General features: G+C 49.2%; 2 protein-coding genes across 2 annotated transcripts; one reads left to right on the top strand and one right to left on the bottom strand.

The window, feature by feature from the left end:
* The first annotated feature begins 890 nt into the window (after window positions 1-890).
* Window positions 891-2329, top strand: LOC128726593 (intraflagellar transport protein 57 homolog). Its single transcript, XM_053820406.1, has 4 exons — window positions 891-1208; window positions 1274-1741; window positions 1822-2101; window positions 2169-2329. Exons 1-4 carry the CDS (start codon window positions 891-893, stop codon window positions 2327-2329), a joined length of 1227 nt encoding a protein of 408 aa, XP_053676381.1.
* A 2684-nt stretch (window positions 2330-5013) lies between these two features.
* On the bottom strand, window positions 5014-13778 carry LOC128722685 (RB1-inducible coiled-coil protein 1). Its single transcript, XM_053816361.1, has 13 exons — window positions 13711-13778; window positions 13436-13638; window positions 13067-13358; window positions 12470-12974; window positions 12098-12387; window positions 11838-12024; window positions 11557-11749; window positions 11206-11461; window positions 10952-11126; window positions 8708-9895; window positions 8420-8642; window positions 7897-8354; window positions 5014-5421 (listed from the first exon to the last, which is right to left on the bottom strand). The coding sequence occupies exons 1-13, from the start codon at window positions 13776-13778 to the stop codon at window positions 5014-5016; spliced, it is 4446 nt and encodes a 1481-aa protein (XP_053672336.1).
* Between the last annotated feature and the right edge of the window lie 4747 nt (window positions 13779-18525).

The following is an 18525-nucleotide window of genomic DNA, read 5'->3' as shown; positions in this document are numbered from 1 at the left end:
TAGCTGCAGGCTGGGGGTTTCTTATGCAGCTATAAATTATTTCCACTTCGTCTTACACGGCACTCTCACGCAGTCACGCTTTGCGCATAGAATGCGTACATAATAATCACTATTCCTATCCAAACAACGTGTTTTTGCTTCCGTTTTTTTCGGTTCTGTTTCACCAAACGGCTGCAGAATGTAAACCGATGCTTTGCGTACGCTCACGTACTCTGAGCGAAAGTAATTGAGTCATAAATAACGTTCAATAAGAGACGAAAATGTATGAACTTCAAACAAGAAGAGACCAGCAGGCTCTAGGGCACATAAAACAGTATCTAATTACATGAAACAATACCCTTTTGCCCTTATATCGGAGTGATAAAATCTTGAGCATGTGATGATGGACGATGTGCGTACAATCCTGAGGTGTTGCTACGATGGGAGGCGATTGTGGCGTGAGACACACAACAATACATCCTTGATAACATGCTGCATGTGCATTTATTTAACAGCTCTTGTGCAGTACGAAAACCATGTGTGCTTGCCGGTATTTTTGCGTCAGCTGCGCATGCGCGACACAGGGTGTACCAATGAAAGCTCGCTTTTGTAGTGCGAATTTATGCCGTAAAACGAATAAAATCTACCATGCTAAAAATTTTCATGAATGAATCCTTTCCTCTAGAGCTATTATGCTTCACCCACGTGGTTGGTTTGAGTCACCCTGTAAGCAGTTTGTGTGGTGTTCTCCTTAGCAACCATTCGACCGTTTGTTTGCCCTTAGCAACCGAGAAAGAACTGTCAACCGTGGCGATGTTATTTAGCTTTCCGAAGTGGAATGACCGCGGAATTACAAAAACCATATTCAAACCGTTCGTGCTCCATTTGAATTTCCGCTCCGATAAAGCGTTATGTTCCGCAACGAGTACAACCTCGCGATGGAGCGAGACGCGGGCGGAGTCTCGTCCGTGTCCTCCTTCCAGGTGGACGATCTGATGGAGAAGCTGAAGCTGCTGAACTACGAGCGGTTGCTGCTGAAGGAGATGAAAATGAAGCAAATCAACCGCTACTACTTCCTGCGCTCGTTCAACCCCGGTGAGCAGTTCTTCATGTTCACCTCGATCTGCGCCTGGTTGATACGCAAGATCGGCAAAACCTTCGATCAGCCACAGGAGTTCGACGATCCGAACATTGTCATATCGCGTATCATCAAGGTGCTGCAGGAAATGGTAAGTCGGTGGCAGGGGTTCGGTAATGATAATTTTCGATTGAAAATCGTCATCATTCGCTGCAGGACGTTCCAACGGACTTCCAGACGAACCGTTTGATCCAGGGAGCGGGTCCGATCTGTGTGTACATTATGGATTGCTTAGCTACGCAAGCCCTCAAACTGACTAAGTTCCAGTTGAAGCGACCCGAGTGTCGCAAAGAAGATGACCCCATGGTGGACCTAATTGAGAACGACTCTGAGATCATCCTTGAGAAGGTGGAAGAGGAACAGATGGCGATCGGTAGCGATGAGAGTGATGACGAACGGGCTGGTCTGTTCGATTTGAGCTTCTCAGATCCTGCTCGATCGAATGCGTCCAACGCCCGGAAGGAGACACGTGAGTATAAGGTGGATTCGCTTTCGGATAGCGAAACATGGCGTTTGGAACTCGAACGAGTCCTGCCGCAGTTGAAGGTAGTGGTTAAAACGGACCCACGTGACTGGCGCGCACATCTCGAGCAGATGAGAACCTTACGAGGCAACATCGAAACGGTGAGCCTTAGGAAGTGATCTTGAAGCACCTACACGAGTATGGATGAATCACTGTTCTTCTACATCTCTTTCTAAAACAGGCGACCGAAGAAACTGATAGCCAGTTGGGTAAGCTGCGCTCCGACATCAGCTACGTGATGGAGAAGATCGAGAGCCGCGAGAGACACCTGAACAACGATCTTAAGGAGCTGATCGCACAGTACAAGCAGATCCTGGTCGAGCACAATCAGGTGACCGCACAAATCCGACAGGTGGAACAAGAGAAGACAGAACACGAGCACGAACTGTCGAAGATCACCAACGAGTTGGAGAACGTCAAGATCCAGATGGAGCAGCGTGGTAACTCCATGACCGATGGCAGTAAGTCCGACCAAGACGTCGTGCAGATTGGCGTTCGAAGGATGAGAGTGCGTTTTGTTTCTTTCAGGTCCACTTATCAACATCAAGAAGGCAATCTTTCGCATCAAGGAGGAGCTGTGTGAGATGGACATTAAGATCGGGTTGATGGAGCACTCGCTAAATTCGGAAATCGTTCGACAAGGCTCGCAGTACGCCGAGTTGGACTCGCTCGTTATGGCAGCCCATTGAACAGGGAATGTGTTCGTTCCGGAGGAGTAGCTTCATCATCGCCCATTAGGAGTGGAGAATGAGAAATTAAAAAATATATATATCAATTCCTTTCAACAGTCTAAATAAAGCAGGCGCCTCTTCGATTGTGTTTGTTTTATGCATTCTTGCAATAAATGATATTTCGTGAACTTGTTTGTTTTACCCTCTCATCGATGCCTTAAAGCTAACCTGTTTCAAGACGTGGTAAGCGATCGCTGATGGTAATAGCAAACGAAAATTGATCGTTCCAAATCGTCACGAACCCCATAACCTTTCGTTAATTGCCCCTTCAGTCGCAAGCTCGTTTTGGGCGAAACGCAACCGGCAAGGAAAAGGTCGGCATACCTTCAGAAGCGATACCGCCCCTTCCCAGTCAACGTGCAGATGCGATCGCAAACCCCCTAATCAGGCTGTTTGCATTAAATTGGGACAGTCGAAGGAGTTTCGCAAACACGGCATTAACGTTGGCCAACATAATCGTGATCTTGTTAGCAGATTAAATCGTGCGCGTTCTACCCGAAATGGGCTCGATTTTTTTTGGTCTCTCTTTTTACAGGCCCCCTTAACGCAACCTGCCCGATCATCGAAGGAGGCGACGACAGGGATCGAGTCGGCCTGGAAGAATATTCGTTAACAAAGTTAATGCAAAAGTAGTTTTAATACATCCATTCTCGTTAAGTTGAAAAAAATACACGCCATGTTCAGATTGATCATGCTCGATCGAATTTTCGTTTTATTTTGCCTATTAGTATCTTGTACGTTTCCTCCCTACATCCTTCCTCTCTCGGTGTCCTTTTCGCCATATATCACGTCCGACCACGGGTATGCAGTAGTATCCTAAGAACGATAATGGTGCTTACGGTAGGTAATTTATCAATGCAACGGTAGCGATGTGGCAAACTTTTAAGTAAACAGTAAACTATCGCCACGGTTCAATGTACAAAGCGTTTTTTCCCAAAGTTTGTGAACGGGGGTTTCCTCGCAAAAAAACACGCGATCTCTTTACAATTGTATATAATACACGCCTTGTCTGCCCACGTGGCGATCTACTCTAACATGTTTTTTTTTACTTCTCTCAAGTGCTTACAGCCATAGTTTTTTGGAGCCCGTGGTCGTGAGGCCGGTCCGAGTGGTCGGGTAATAGTGTTTGCAAGAAACGTTACTGCTGCCTCGTGGAATAGAAAACTGACTTTAAAATCAATCCCCGCTTCTGGTTCCCTCGTTGCTCTTGGCTGCTGCTGCTGCTGCCGCTGTTTCGCTAAGTGATGCCCTCTTTTACAACAGGTATCTAACCTGAACTTACGTGCTATCATTCACACGGTCACACCTTCTCCTGCACACGATCGCGTGTTCGATATTCGAAGTGCCTTGCGCAAACGTCTCTGCTGCTAGCACGGGCTCGAGATATGCAAACCGTGCGCTCATGCAGTCTGCTCTATTTGCTTCTCCAGTATCATACTGTTATCACCGTTCGCCATTCGGGCGAGGTGCTACATTTACTGTACAACAGTTTTGCCGAATTTCCATTCACACCTATAAGCTATCGCACAAAGCGTTCCCTCTCTTTGCTCTTCAAATACACACATATCGCACTTCAGGTCCCCTGCAGCCATTGAACGTAAGCGTAACTGTTGATGTTTACTTCTAAGTCTACTTTTTAAAGGTTCTTACATGTACGGTGTTTATATCATATCGTTCATGCCCTGCCAATCAGCTTTTTTGCCAATGTCGAAATGTTTTTTTCTCTCTATCGAACGTTTTTTTTCTTTGCATCTGAGCTTTAAGCTTGATTTAGGAAATTTTATACGCGCTTCTATCGACGCAATCTATCATACGATTTACCAGGACAAATTTTCTTCGTTTTCCTTCATTGTTCAAATATTACTCTTTTCTGTACCGTAATCTTTACACTTCATTCCTTTACCCACTGGCGCTAGGTAAAGAGCGATCATTCCTACTGTTAAAAGCTCTCTCTCTGTTGCAAGAACCGAGGAGCCGAGTTTATGATAGTAAAAAGGAGGAGTACGATTTTACTTTACAGTCCCTTAGAGAGCCGCTCGTGGTGGTTCGCGCTCTTCCTATCACGTTGTCGCTTATAATTTCTATCTTCCAGCCCACGCAGCATGATCATGGTATGGTAATGAGTGAATGGATCAGTGCCGCCTTTCAGCTAAATCTAGTATTGCTGAAGCGGGACCGGAAGTGTATTTTAGTTCAGTGCAAAGATTGCATAATTGCAGGTTAGTCGTTGTATGTTTCTACACGTCAACAGCGCTTCATTGTTAGCAGATTATAGCACGCAACACACGCACTTATCATGGGCGATTGGGGTTTGGAACAACTTCCATCCGCAGGAGCGTTCCGTTCTGCACTCTGTTTAAGCTAGGTAGCACAATCAGTACGTTATTTGTAAGATACGCCTTGTAAGATACACAAAACACATACGTCCCTTTCGTACACTAGCAATCGAAAGGAGTACAGATTAAAACTAAGCTGAGCTAACGCAAACGGTTCCATTCCTTAGAATAGAAACCCGTCATTAAGTGTAGTGTTAAATCGACAAAATAAAACAAACAAGCCGGTTATGTTCAAAATTAGTTCCTAGCTAAAACCACACCGAACGGTGTCCTTAAAATGGTGTTCTCTCCGTGGAAGGGCAAGCATTAGTGTCCTTCCTCGTGGGGTAAAGCATAATGGCCGATGCTGAAGGTGCTGCTTGTGCCGTGCGCCGCTGGCAGTGGAGCTGCTCCGCTATCGCTATCCTCCAGATCGTTAGCCTCCAGCGACCGGTACTCGGAGTCAGCCGAATCGCTGATGTCGTCCGCGATCGAGCTGAATCCAGGACCACCTCCTCCACCAACCGACAGGAGCATTTGCGACGGCTGTGGATTGTTAGTGCCGGAAAGCGCAATAGCGGCGCTGCTGGCAGTGGACACTTCGCCGTGCTCACCACCGTCGATGTCCCCGCTGGAACCTTCCGGAGGATTACTGCCGACCGAAGGCACCGGGGAGCAACGAATGGCAACGATGGTGGAGGTGTCAGTGGCGCTTGTGTAACATGAACGGTGAACCTGGTCCGTGAAGGGCGTGTAAAGTGAGAGAAGGATAACAACGAGAGAAAGGTGTGATAAGTGAGCTGTTAGATGGCGACCTCTAGGACGGTTAGATGGCATTTTGCTTACGGAGCGTGGTTAGCTTGCGACGGGCGAGGGTGGTGGTGAATGGGACCATCGGGCGTTCGGTTGCGCGGGCTGTTAAGGGTTGGCGCAAGCGCAAAGGAGGTGAGTATGAAGATGTGTCCTTGCCCGTAGCATGAGAGTGACGTGGTCGATGTGCGAAAGGATTTCGATTTCGTTCGGTTTCCCAGGCGATCGAAGCGTTACGAAACGTGCGTCTTGCGACGAGGACGGGAGCATAAAAGCAGCGAAAAATGTGTATGCGAGAAGCGAGAAGCAGATAGCGATCGCGCGCAGCAGGCAACACCAGTACGGAACGGTCAAAATGTGCGTGGCTCAACATAGAAGTTTAAACTATTTTAAGGTAACGGCTAACGAAGAAGCAAAAAAACGCATCTTCAAAACTGATAAATTCTGCAGGCCGAAACATAAAACGAGCAATACCGAACGCGATGCCGAGACGTTCTTGCTAATGCCAAAAGAACAGATCGATTGATTTGTTTTTTTTTTTTTATTTTTGATTTTGTATTTTTTTAGAATAATTTCAAATTTTATTTAAACTACACTTTTTTTCCATTTCTTGTTCGAGAATGCGCATCCTGCCGTCCAGCACACACTCTTCGTTTCCACCTGCCAGTGTTAACGTGTTACGTTCCCTCCCACTGCTATACTGCTACACTATTCTCTTGAGCTTGAGTGCGTCACTTTAACGGACACGTTTTGATTTTCACCTAGTCCTCGCCATTCTGCAAACCTCTTTTTGTACACACGTAGCGCGTCAAACGAGCATTCCCGTAGCGCACGTTCGGTACTCCTGCCACCGAAAGCTTCTTCCCTTCCACGGATTCTGTCTTTCTTTTGATTCTCTAGCCCATCTCCTAGAAGTCCACGAGGCCTGACCTCCACACCTAGCATGAAATTGTAATGAGTGCAAAGATTTAGATGTTGAATATTCGATGTCATTCGATGGTTCTTCATCCGTGTGCTATAACAAACTGTTTGCTTTCCTCTTCGTTTGCTCTTGCCTATACGCGCCCCCTCAGTCGGTTGTCCGTCATCCTCGAGTTTGCCTCAACTCGGATTTAGTACCATAAATTACAATTACATCTCACACCTGTTACAACGTGCGGGACCATTCGGATATCCCTCCCGCGCTTACAACCCCCGTTTGTTCTTTTTTTTTTTGCTATCACCAAAAGTGCATCACCGACATTACTCTTACACAATCTACATCACAATCGTTCTGATCCTCATCATCCTCATCATCATTCCTCGTCGCCGTTGAGAAGTAGAAAAGCTTTAAGCAGCATCAACTGGAGAGAACCGAAGGAGGATCAATCAATACAACAAAAAAAGTATAAAACACAGCTATGAAAAGAGCAAGGATGCCATAGCAAACCCAGCCGGGGTGTGGCGGGCGCACAAAAAGCACTCGTACTAAGAGGCGGTGTTGCAAGAAACATGGCGGAAAGCGCGTGGGATTGGTTCTAATATTTGTAAACCAACAAAGCAAAGATAGTAACAGCAAGCAAGGAGAGCGATGTAAGAGCGTATAGCAGGAATTGTATGAACAGTATTAACTCGTCCGGCGTTTCCAGGTTAGCCGCTAAACAAAAAAGGATATGTAATAGCGCAAATACCGGCGAAATTTTATCGTAATGGTAGCACTACATGACAGCCAATGTTAGTACCAACTACGAATGGACATGAGCAACATGCATACGTTTATAATTATTACAATAGATCGCTTAAGTTAGCCATTCGTTGTTATCCGTGGCTCACGAATGGTGTTCCAGGAACGCGCCATCGGAATTTATTCCGTTGCACATGTATGTTAATAGGCAAATGTTTAAAAAAAGAATCATTAAAACTCTGCAGGCCTCAGTAGTGAAATAACATTAAAACGACACACGAATAAATACATTACAGAAACGACTGCACTTCTAAGTTGTAAATTGTGATAATGAAGAATGAGGACTGAACGAAATAAACGATGATGCGTGCTACGTGGCGAGATTATGATAGTTGAACATAATATGCGGTGAATTCCTTCCGTTACAACGGAGAAGAAATGAATTGAAATCAAGAGCCCTTTTCCTCAAACAAAAATGGCATTTCACATATGACATAGAGGTATGACACAGATTTGTTCAACATCAACAGCCTCCCAACAGATAGGGGGAGCATTTACCGCCACACATAGATAATGATGACGATCCGTGAATGTGCATGAGCATGGGGGAAAAGTGTATGTAGGCAACAAACAACAAAAAACCCCGAACGACAGGATGTAGCGAACCAACCGACAGCGAAAGGAAGTACGTACAAGATCGGAAACTAGGGGGAAAACTATCACAAGTAGAAATTTACCGTCGCGCTGCTGCCACCGGTAGTTTCCGGAAGCTCGCCGTCCGTGTCGTCATCGCCCGCCGGGTCTTCTTCCTCGCACACACTTTGGTAGCGGATGCGATCGATACTGCCCGTGGAACCGATCCCGACCACAACGTCGTCGTCGTCCGTGATGCTTATGTTGCGCTCTCGGTAACCGCTGCGCTGCTGTTCGGCGACACCCGAGTCAATCATGTCACGGCTGGCCGTGGTCGGGGATTTGCTACCATCCCCGGTCGGTGTACCGATCAGCATAGTCGTCGCCGACGTCGACACCGTGGTCGCAGATTCGGTCGGTTGTTCCGTTTGTGCGAATGAATCTATTAACCGTCCAGAGGTGCCACTGGGCTGCACTTCGATCGTAACGCTGGCCGAGGTAGACTGCTGCATTATGGAGCTCTCTCCACTGTCACTGGCGCCTCGGTACGAAGAAGATCGACCTAGAGGGAATAAAAAGAGAACCAATGAGAACCAGGAACCGACACCGACAAACGAAATCCCGTACTTTTACTCTTCTTGCTCACGTTGGCCGGCTTCAGCCGTACCCGGTAGAACTGGGTACCACGCGACACGCCGTACCGATTGTCGTCCTTGCGTGCGTGGCAGAATTCCTTGCTTATGATCGTTCCGAAACCAAACAGAACCGGCGGTACCTCGCCTTTCAGTGGCGGCAAGATGCCTAAGGTCGGGTAGCTGCTCTCATGCACAAAGTAGATATATTCTGCCACCTAAAACCAACGAAAGATGCACAGTAAGTGATCGTTCTAGCAGTAAAATAAAGCAAACTCGATACCTGAATGATGGTATATTGCGCGTAGGTTGGATTCCACATGAACGTCACCGTGTCACCGTCGGTACAGCTTATTAACTGTGCCATCTCTTTCCGCAGATCGTCCTTGAAGGACAGCTTCAGATTGTGATAATCCTGCTCGAGTTGCTTCACGTGGCTTTGTAGCTGAACCAACCGCTCTGTCATCTGCTGATTGCTGGCTTCAATCGCCTCCACGTGTTCGCGGGAACACTGTTCGTTCAACGGGCTCAGCTCGGGATCGGTAAGCGATTGCATCGTCTCCTGCATACGGATGACCGTCCGTAACAGCTGGTTATTTTGCTCGCGGAGCTCTTCATTCTGACGTTCCTTTTCCTCCAGGATACGCTTGTACACGTCCTGACTGCCTCCGCTGGGTGAACCACCCGCTCCGTACGATCGGTGTAAGCGATTACCGGCACTACCGACGGCCCCCCCACCAATTGCATTCGTTTCCAACCGCTGTCGTTCCTCTTCGATGGCTGCACGCACTGCTTGTTGCTTTTCCCGCTGAAGTTCCTCGCGTACCTGCGCCATCAGCTGCTCGTGCGTACCGATATCGATCATATCCGGTTTCTCGATCTTCTCCAAGCTCGTATCGGAAGGTGACCGGTCCATGCTGGAGGCCATCAGCTTGAACCGCGATCGGAACGTCTCGATCTCCGTCCGGTGCTTGTGTTCCAGTTGATCGATCGCTTCCTTGAGTGCCGTTTTGCGGTCCACTTCGGCGTTGGCAAGCTGACATTCCAACCGACTGATCACTTGCTGCATCTGGGTGATCTGCTCACTAAGCTCCTTCTTTTCCTGCTCGTAGCTCGACACAGTTTCGATCTGACTCGCTTTCATCGTGCTGTTGTCCGAACGGAGCGATTGAATTTCGTCGTCCTTTAGAAGGATGCTTTTGCGCAAATCGTTCATCTCCAGCTCGTGGTCGACCGTCAATTGCTGGATGGTTTCTCGCTCACGATTCTGTGCCAACTGCTGGATGTCGTTCCACGCTCGGTTTATTGCACTTAGCTCCGACTGGAACTGCGTCCGGTTCGATTCCACTTCGCCGCGTACCCTTGTCAGCTGACCTCGCAGCAATATGATCGAATCCTGCGATAATTGATAAACACTATGGAGCAACGCTTTCAGCCGCTCCACTTCCAGCCGTGTGGTACCAAGATTATCCTACGGAAGACCCAATGGAAAAAAAATGATTTAAAGCTTTTCAGTTATACAAAACGATGTTTAGGATCGTATCGGATCGTTCTTAATATCCGGTCAGCTTTTAGTCGACAAGAAAAGGATGTCTATGAACACGCGTTAACGGCACGAACGTCAAACAGTCAGATGAAGATATTGGGCAATTTTCCTCTTCTTTTTTGGCCAAAAATTTCCAATCTCAACCCATAACGCCTTTGAAACAAAGGGAAAACGCACGTCAGAGTCATAATGAAAACGCATAAAAACGATAACCCACGTCAAGAACATAAATGGAAAACAAAAGAAACCAAGGCAAAAATGTTCCATAATATCGTTCGCCTAACGTTCTCGATTGCGTCTTTCCCTGTCTCCGGATTGTACCTGCAGGAGCAAAATGACGGTTCCCTCATCATAACTGCTTCGGCCGCGGGCCAGCAGGCAATCGGCGATCGAGTGTCGCATGTCTTGCTGCTGCTGTTGCTGTTGCTGCTGGTGCTCCAGCTGCTGGCGCCGCTCGACGCTGGCTGCACTCGATGGCAGCGATTCGTCGATGTAAAACTCGCTATTGATAAACTCGCCCTCATCGCCGGGCGATCGGAGTATCGCGTTGCCCGCGTTGACGGGCTCCATCAGTGCCAGCAGCAGCAGCTCCTGGGAACTGCTGGAACGCTCCGACGAGGAGGCGCGCGTGAAAATTCCCTTGCGTAGCCGGCGTCCACCCTCGAAGGAGTTGGGAACTACCAAAGGGCACCGACCCTCAAGATTCGCCGCACTAGCAGCGGCTGCCCTCAACGTAACGTGCTCTTCCGGTATGACCGGATGATATCCCGACACCACCGGCTGCTGTTCCACGAGATCGGCCGTTACGGATTGCCCACCGGTATCTCCGTGCGCGCTCGCACTAAGATTATTGTTAATAGCGACGTTAGGGGAAGTCGTCAGAGTGTTAGTAGCATTCAAACTAGCCGAGTTAGTAATGTTCGTCCCTGTGATCGCTGTACCAGCGGCGTTTGTCGTAGGAAATGTTTCGTCAAATCGCACCTCTGTTAGCGTTTCCGCGCAAACCGTTTCCACCGGTTCGGTCGAGGTCGCAACACTGCACGTCATCACAGGCACCACTTCCGGTTCTTCCTGACGCGATCGCCCCCCGACGGGACTTTGATTTTGGATCTTCTCGTACTCCTCCGTGTCGGTTTCTGATTCCGCTCCGATGATTCTGCACCATCGCATGCAAAGAAAATACGGATCGTTACATTTGGGCTGAAATGGACGATTCCCTGAAGCCGGTTACATACTTATCGTTCTCTTTAGCTTCCGGCTCTCCTGGCACGTTTGAAGGCCCCGTGTTTTCACTGCTGGAGGCCGTTGCGTTGTCCTTGCTTCGTGCCGAAGCTGAGATATCATCCTTTTCGGCGCTGCTACTTCTATTTTGTTGCAGTAGCTGCTGCTGCTCTACCGATCGTGTTTGAAAAAAATCTATCACAGACGTTATGTTCGGCAGCGGAATCTTCTCCGTCAGTTCAGGCAGGAAGCGGGACAACTCTTCAAGATCTGCAGAACAACAGAGAGGTGTGTTAGTTAACCGATCTGGAGCTAGCTAAAAAACGGTTGGACACGAAGTGAAATCTATGACCGGTCTCGCCTACCCTTCTTGTCCAACGCTGGTAGACTAGAATCGAACACCGATGGTGCCTGATTGGCGTAGGACGGTGGCATATCGTTCATGCCCGGGAAAAGCGTGCTGAGGAAATGACCGTCAAACTGCGATGCAAATTCCTGTCGCCTCATCACTTCCTCGTTATGGATCGCCATCATCCGGCACGCCAGCTCGGAAGCCCACTAATCGAGAGAGAAATATAAAAGAATACCAAACGCATTAGATTCGAGGAACACTTCCGTAACAATGTACGGTCTCTTCCACATTTACCTTCAAAAAAGCGCGAGAAAACATACGCCTCCGGACGACTTCTGTCACAGCGCTCACGTACATGCACGGCACCATGTGGATTTGCTCGATAATGCTCAGATGCTTCTGGAGCCGCTGAAGGGAAGTGTGGTAAAGCTGTATAGAACTATCCAGGTCGTGCACCTTAGTTTCTACATTCATGATGTAGCTGTGCATGTAAAAGGAAATAATCAAACTCGAATCAATGCCGAAACATAGCAAACGAAGCAACTATCGCTCACCTTAATCTCATTGTTAAGTTTACACCGAGCTGATCCTTCGCAACCGTACACCGGCGCCGATACTCGAGCAACTCGGTGTGGTTTTTCTTCATCAAATTCAGGTGATTTCGATGCATCTCGCACAGATCCGGCAGCACCGACGTGTCACCGATCGTGTTAGCGCGCGCGTGGTTATTTTGGATGCCCTTCGCAAGCTCGTTTTGCTCCTGAAGGATCTTTTTCGCCTTTGCCAACAGCTGGTCCAACCCACACAGTCGCTCTTCAAGCCCCTTTACGACCTTTAATTCGAGCTGCAAAAAGGGATTTGCAAAAAAGAAGTCCCTTATTATTCGCTCTTACATTTAGCATCAGCGATACCTGTGGGATACTTACGCATTGGGACTTTTTCACCGCCGTATCGATGCTTTCGTTAAACAACGTCAACCTTTCACGGTTGAATTTTTCGATATTAATGCGACATTCCTCGGCCATGCGTCTCAGCGTCAGCTGACCGTCCATTGCAGATATCCAGTCCAGCAGTGAAATTCCTTTCCGTTCTTTCTCGGTCAGATTGAGCTCGTCCACTGCTACCATCGCATTGGGACCACTTTCCACGGCGTCAGTTTCGGGACATTCCGACGAACTAGCCGCTTCGATCGTCGTACCATCAGTTGGCTTCACACCCGCTGCAGTGTCACTTGCGGTTTTCGAAGCCGATCCTTCACCGGACCCCATCTGCGACTGGCTAGTGTTACTCGCCGTTCTGCTGGCCTCGCTGTTTGACGTAACACTTCGGTTGAACACCTCATCAAACATACCATACGGGCGCGATTCCGCGTTCTCTATCAGCGACGAAAGGATCGGAATGTCGGCAAGCTGCTGGAGACTTTTATCAAAGCTGCATGCACACCGACAAAAAAAACGGGTTGAACAAAATTAATTCCCTCCTCGAAAGTGGTTCGCTAGCGGCCTTTCGCTTAAGGCGCTTACTTTTGCAAAATCTCTAACTGCTCCTCGTGTAGCCGTAGCTGCTCCTCGTAATACCGGTTGAAGTATTCACTCCGGTCCTGGAACTCCTTGATCGTGTCCTCCATGTTTGCAACCACCGCCGCCCAACCCTGCTGCTGCAGATGCTGCTCGTGGATGAGCGTCTCGCACCGGCGCAACTCCTCCTGGCCCATCTCGTAGATCTTCTGAGCCAGCTGTGCACGTGCCGCGACAGTCGAGTACGCAACCGGAAGCTCCAGGCCCTTCTTCACCATCCCTTCCAGATCAACCTCGGCTACAATTAAGGACGAAACGCATGAGCATCGGTTCGAATGATGTCGACTCATCTCCACCGAAACCACCGAAACGTACTCTCTTTAATCGGCGCAGGTAACGGCTGGGACGATTGGCCAATGTTATTGCAAAACATGTAGATCGGATTGGTGTCGGTGCCGGTCGCGTAGTTGCAGGCCCGGCTATCATCCCCCAGCAGCTGGCCACCGCTGACGAGAAGCACGATACTCCGGGCCGGTATGGCATGGTTCCGCTCGATCACCTCCTTCAGCTTCCGGATGCTACAAAACAAAACCACAAGCGGTTAGTACGCGTCTAGCTTCGCCATCCGGCAACAGCACACGGATACTTACTCCTCGATCATGCACTCCATTTTAAAGGTCAGCATGCGACCCTGATCCACGCGAAATACGAACATCATGTTGCCGGCGTGCTATGTGCTGCGGTTCCTTGCCAAACGTTCGTTCCTCCTACGTGAAGCGTCTGCTGCGGCGCTTCGCCACGGCCACGTCCCTGCGCTTCGCTTCCTGATCCTCGTGCCTCCACGCGCGTTTCACCACGCCTGCCAGCGGTACCCTCAGCAAACCGCAGCGCCGCATTCGTTTCTTCTGCCCAGCTCAGGCCGCGTTAACCGTGACAGGATGGACACAGTAAGGATCCTCGGCGCCAGCAAGATCACGGGCCAGCACGCAGTCACCCAAGTGTAGCACAATGCGTCCACACCATCAGCGACGGAAAAACGGAAAGCAAAATTCAAAACGCCACCACACGGTTACGACCGCATTCTTCGCCACGAGGATCTGACCCCCGCGCGCGGCGGGCAAGTGTTTACGAATGCACTAGGCGTCTCCACACACGTGCCCAACAAGGCACACTCCAAACACACCCGTTGATGGTCACAAACGAGCAGGAGTACCGCGACGGCGCCACCACCACCGGTGCATATGGTGCATCACCGATTGCACCGAGTTTCTCTCACTCTCTCTCTCTCTCTCTTAGGGCCGCGATTGGCTGTACTGTCCGATCTGCTGCGGGTGGCTTTCTTCGTTCTTTTCTTCCCAACGTCACTCTCTCTCTCTCTCTCTCGCTTGCACTCGCTCTAGCGCACTGATTCGGCTTCTATCCGCTACAGTGTTGCCGCCTGCCGGTCTGCCCTGCTCCACTGCGCATATTATCGGACCATATGAGACCCGTGGCCGCCCGCGCCCCGTCGGGGGTTTATAGGGCCGGTTCTAGGGGTTATGACGCCGTGCCACGGTGATCGCGTTCGCGCGATCTAGCACGCTTGTTGCCGTCTCAGCTGTAAAACCACCACTGGCCCGTGGCTTCCCGCGACACCGTCCCCTCCCCACCCCGTTCGTTCGTCGCGATCCCCTCGTCTATCGCTGCCGAGAATGGCTGCAGTTTACAGCTGTTGTAGCGGGTGGCGAAAAGAGGGCGATCGGTGGTTGGCCCGCGTGCTAGTATTTCTCGATGCGATGCGGTCTTCTTTCCTGCTCCCCAGTTAATCAGTCAGTGACAGAGGTGCGGGGTGGTGTGCTGTGAAAGTAAACAAAACAATACGAACGCGATGATTAGACAAAGTGTGTTGCGGAATCACAAAACCGAGGCAATTAAAAGTAACATAAAAAGCAACACCACCACTCTTCATGTGGGTGTAGGTGGGTAGGGGGGGGGAGAGAGAGAGAGAGGGCCGTTACGTTGGCCGTCTTCTCGCGAAGGTATTTTTGCACACACCACCACCCCCCCCCCCCCTCCCTCCACCATGAGGTGGTTGGGCGCATCGAAATTGGAAGTAAAAAGCCCACCACCCACCGATGGGGTGAGTTCATTGACGCCTTTGAAGCTCACATGTGCCGCAATGGGTCGTTGCCCAAACCGCGATCTTGAAACAACTTGATGAAACCGAAATGCATACATTTTGTACAATCGAAAGTGCGTTTGTCTACTCCTTCTAAGCCTCTTCATTCTTCTCACCCTTTCTCTCTCTCTCTCTCTCTTCTCTCTTTTCTAGACAAATTAACCACCCACCCAGCGATAATCTTTGGCCGGTGTTTGGTTTGTTTCCGCGTGTTCACGCCAGAAAAAAAAACATAAACCACCCGATAACGCGTTTCCACATTCGGACCGGCCTGGGGCTTCTTCTTCGTCATCATCCACGCAAGGAGCACGCGAGCACCGGTCCGAGGTAAAAGGGTACACACATCCGGCAGAGAAATTACGTCTTACGACCAAAGTGATGACGATGCGGCGGCGTGCTGCAAAATGGGATGGATCAGCTTTTTCGCGCACCTTCCATCGCTGCTCGGTGATGATGGCCAAGCACAAACAAACACCCTCCTGAAGGACGTACCACGAAGCATTAGACGATGAAGGCGGGGGAGGAAAGAGCGAGGGAGATTGGGCTGGGAAATCCTGCCTCAATGAAGAAAAAAAAACAGCCACACATACAATCTCACACTGACCTAATTACGGGCCCGTATCTCTCTCACGCCGCAGCGTGGCGTGCATTTGATGGGATCATAGAGGGGTGCAAGCACAATGTGGCGGAAAATAGGGGGTGGGTGGGTGGGTGCGATTCAACAATGGGGAATCGGGATCGGTGAACGGCTGCACATAACAACGCACACACACATACACGCAACCGGCCATATCATCATCGTCGGGCAGGCAGACGAATAGGTAAACAAAATATTAAACAAGCGCCACCCACTTTTCCGCTCACCCCTGGGGTACGATGCAGATTATTTACGCCGTCGAATAAGCTTTTGATTGATGGTGTGAGAAAGAACGAGAAAGAAAGTCAACACGGGAAGGGATTGCTAAGCGCAGTGATAACGCTCTCACCATGACGGTGAACGTGACATTCGGAATGCAACCAGAGAATGACTTGTACTTTAGTGTGGAAAATCTGTGAAAACTCAGCACCAAGAAGATCACGACGGGGAAGATGCCTCGAGGGAGAGAAACTGTACAACGTATGAATAGGACACGATCGAGTGGCGACTTTCCTTGAGCACAGCAGCAACGAGCTGTCTCGCGGTCAAGGAATACTGAAGCGAAGAACATCGGAAGATGATCGCGCACGATCGTTTGAGACAGGGCGTGGAAGTGAGTTGCTTATGAGAAGTAACTTCAACAGCAAAAGGTACAATGTTTTGCCCGCACACTGAAACAAATGTCGATCGACTTTTGTGAGGTTGAACATTCGAGATCAACCAGCTGTTCATGGGTGCAAATTTCCATCCCATTCCACGAAGGCCTGCACACAGCACAATTTTGCACGCAGACAGACTACCAGAAGATTGGTTCGGCCGTCACAGTTTGGCTGGGAAATGGAAAATGCGTTCCATCGTGTTGAAGGTTTCCAATCACAGTTCTTTTAAAATGGCATCTGCTCGAACTGTTGAACTTCAACAGTAGCAATTTTGAAGAACCCTGACGGTTTTGCTCGAGTCATAAAAAATAGAAAAATGCACTCTTCCGTATCTGGAAGGCTTTACGGTGACCTTAGAAATAAAAACGAATGATTCTCTTCTTCGGGTGCTTCCGTTTCATGTACAACATATATCGCGGATTTACCGGAAATTGTACGCCAATGAAGCTACAAGCTACCGGAACCAAATTGCATCACTGGAATCAGCTGAAGCATATAAATCTCCATCTTAATCCGTACGAATAAGACATCTCAAACCCGTTCCTCGCATAATATTACTATCGAACACGTCTGTGCCGGACCAGACACATGAACTGCGCATGTTTATTGTTATTATTTTGTGTTCCTACACGTCCCGTTTAGCCTGCAACGACAATGCACCGAAAGCACACCGTCTCCCACCGATCGTTCCTCCTTTTAACTTCACGCGATCACTCCGTCGCGTTTGCTTTGTTTCTCGCCCCAAAACCGCGGAAACATCTGATCAGCGAAATGACAGTGTGTGCGTGATCTTCGGCGAGTGATCGTGTTGTTCGAAACCAGCTGAATAAAACGCACCACAACCACAGCAACCGCACACTTGTCAGTGCGATCATGAAATCGACGGTTGACAATCAAGTTTGGGTGCTTTTGGTAAGAGAAAAACCCCCTCTCGTTCGCGTCAAGCGGCTGCGTATAATTATGTATGCCCATACACAACACATTCCACCGTTGGGTGATTACAAACGTGGGGACACATCGTTAAACAATGCTCGATTTTTCTCAGCACGCTGCTGATTTTGCTTTTTGTTTTGTTGTTTTAATTGTTGAGCCAAATTGTAATTTCAACCTCAAATTAAAACCATTGAAAATTGGTTTGCTTGTTAAGTGTATTTCCCCTCTCTTTACAGAACCCTTCTACACAAGCGTGTCGTGCCGTTTTCCCCCTTCTACATGTGTCTTTGCCATCGCACACGTTTTTTTTTTCATAACGCTGAAATAGACCACACACAAAAATGCGACCTTCAACGACGCAGACCCCGCCGGGCGAACGATCGTTCCTTCCTGCTCATTATCATTGAGAACCGTCCACGCAGCGCGATTGCGTGTTACGCCTTGAACTTTGCTGCCGAACTCGTTTTTCACGAGCCTCCCTTGAGGAGTGGGGAGTTCGGGGGAGGGGAACGAAAACTTGCCTCAGACTTCCGCGGATGTGACTCATACCATCGCGTACGCATGAAGGCACTGAGCAAAAGGGGGTATGGTTAGGCGGTGTTATCAGAACCAGAGGCGCGCGATTTGCATGACATTAGACAAAAAAAAACACACCCATGCGACGTTGAGGGTTCTTTGTTTTTGTGTGATAAACCCGTCCACCTTCCTCCCATCGCTCGGGGTGGTTCCAAGGCGTCGCAGGCGATAGCACCACCAATTAGGCCAGGCATTGACCAAAGCACGTGTGCCAGCAAGCCTGTCAGGAGGAAAGCGACCGCCGTTGACATTGGAAGTGATTTCTAATGGGGCCTCTCGTTTCCGGGTTAATCGGTCAATCGGCATTGGTTTGCGTTTTTCTCAATATTTTCTACACCGCCTCAGTTGTGGCTCTTTGGCGACAATGGCCTGGCCGGTGGCAACAACAAGTGACCCACACACCCCATTACACAACATAATGCAATGTGCGAAGGATGCATATTTCATGACCGATTGCGTCAACCGAGAAAGGGTTGAAGGGTGTGGTGGTCTCCCTGGAAAG

Source organism: Anopheles nili, chromosome 3 (genome assembly GCF_943737925.1).
Source record: "Anopheles nili chromosome 3, idAnoNiliSN_F5_01, whole genome shotgun sequence".
Classification (NCBI taxonomy): Eukaryota; Metazoa; Arthropoda; class Insecta; order Diptera; family Culicidae; genus Anopheles; species Anopheles nili.
This window is presented reverse-complemented; position numbering and strand designations above follow the sequence as displayed.

What these genes read in the sequence shown, in the direction of transcription:
- LOC128726593 (XM_053820406.1), top strand. Translation starts at nt 891, where the DNA reads ATGTTCCGCAACGAGTACAACCTCGCGATGGAGCGAGACGCGGGCGGA. An exon ending in TCAAGGTGCTGCAGGAAATG is followed by an intron (nt 1,209 to 1,273) that starts GTAAGTCGGTGG and finishes CATTCGCTGCAG; the next exon opens with GACGTTCCAACGGACTTCCA. An exon ending in TACGAGGCAACATCGAAACG is followed by an intron (nt 1,742 to 1,821) that starts GTGAGCCTTAGG and finishes TTTCTAAAACAG; the next exon opens with GCGACCGAAGAAACTGATAG.
- LOC128722685 (XM_053816361.1), bottom strand. Translation starts at nt 13,778, where the DNA reads ATGATGTTCGTATTTCGCGTGGATCAGGGTCGCATGCTGACCTTTAAA. An exon ending in AACTTAACAATGAGATTAAG is followed by an intron (nt 12,025 to 12,097) that starts GTGAGCGATAGT and finishes TTACATGCACAG; the next exon opens with CTACATCATGAATGTAGAAA. An exon ending in TTTCTCGCGCTTTTTTGAAG is followed by an intron (nt 11,750 to 11,837) that starts GTAAATGTGGAA and finishes TCTCTCGATTAG; the next exon opens with TGGGCTTCCGAGCTGGCGTG.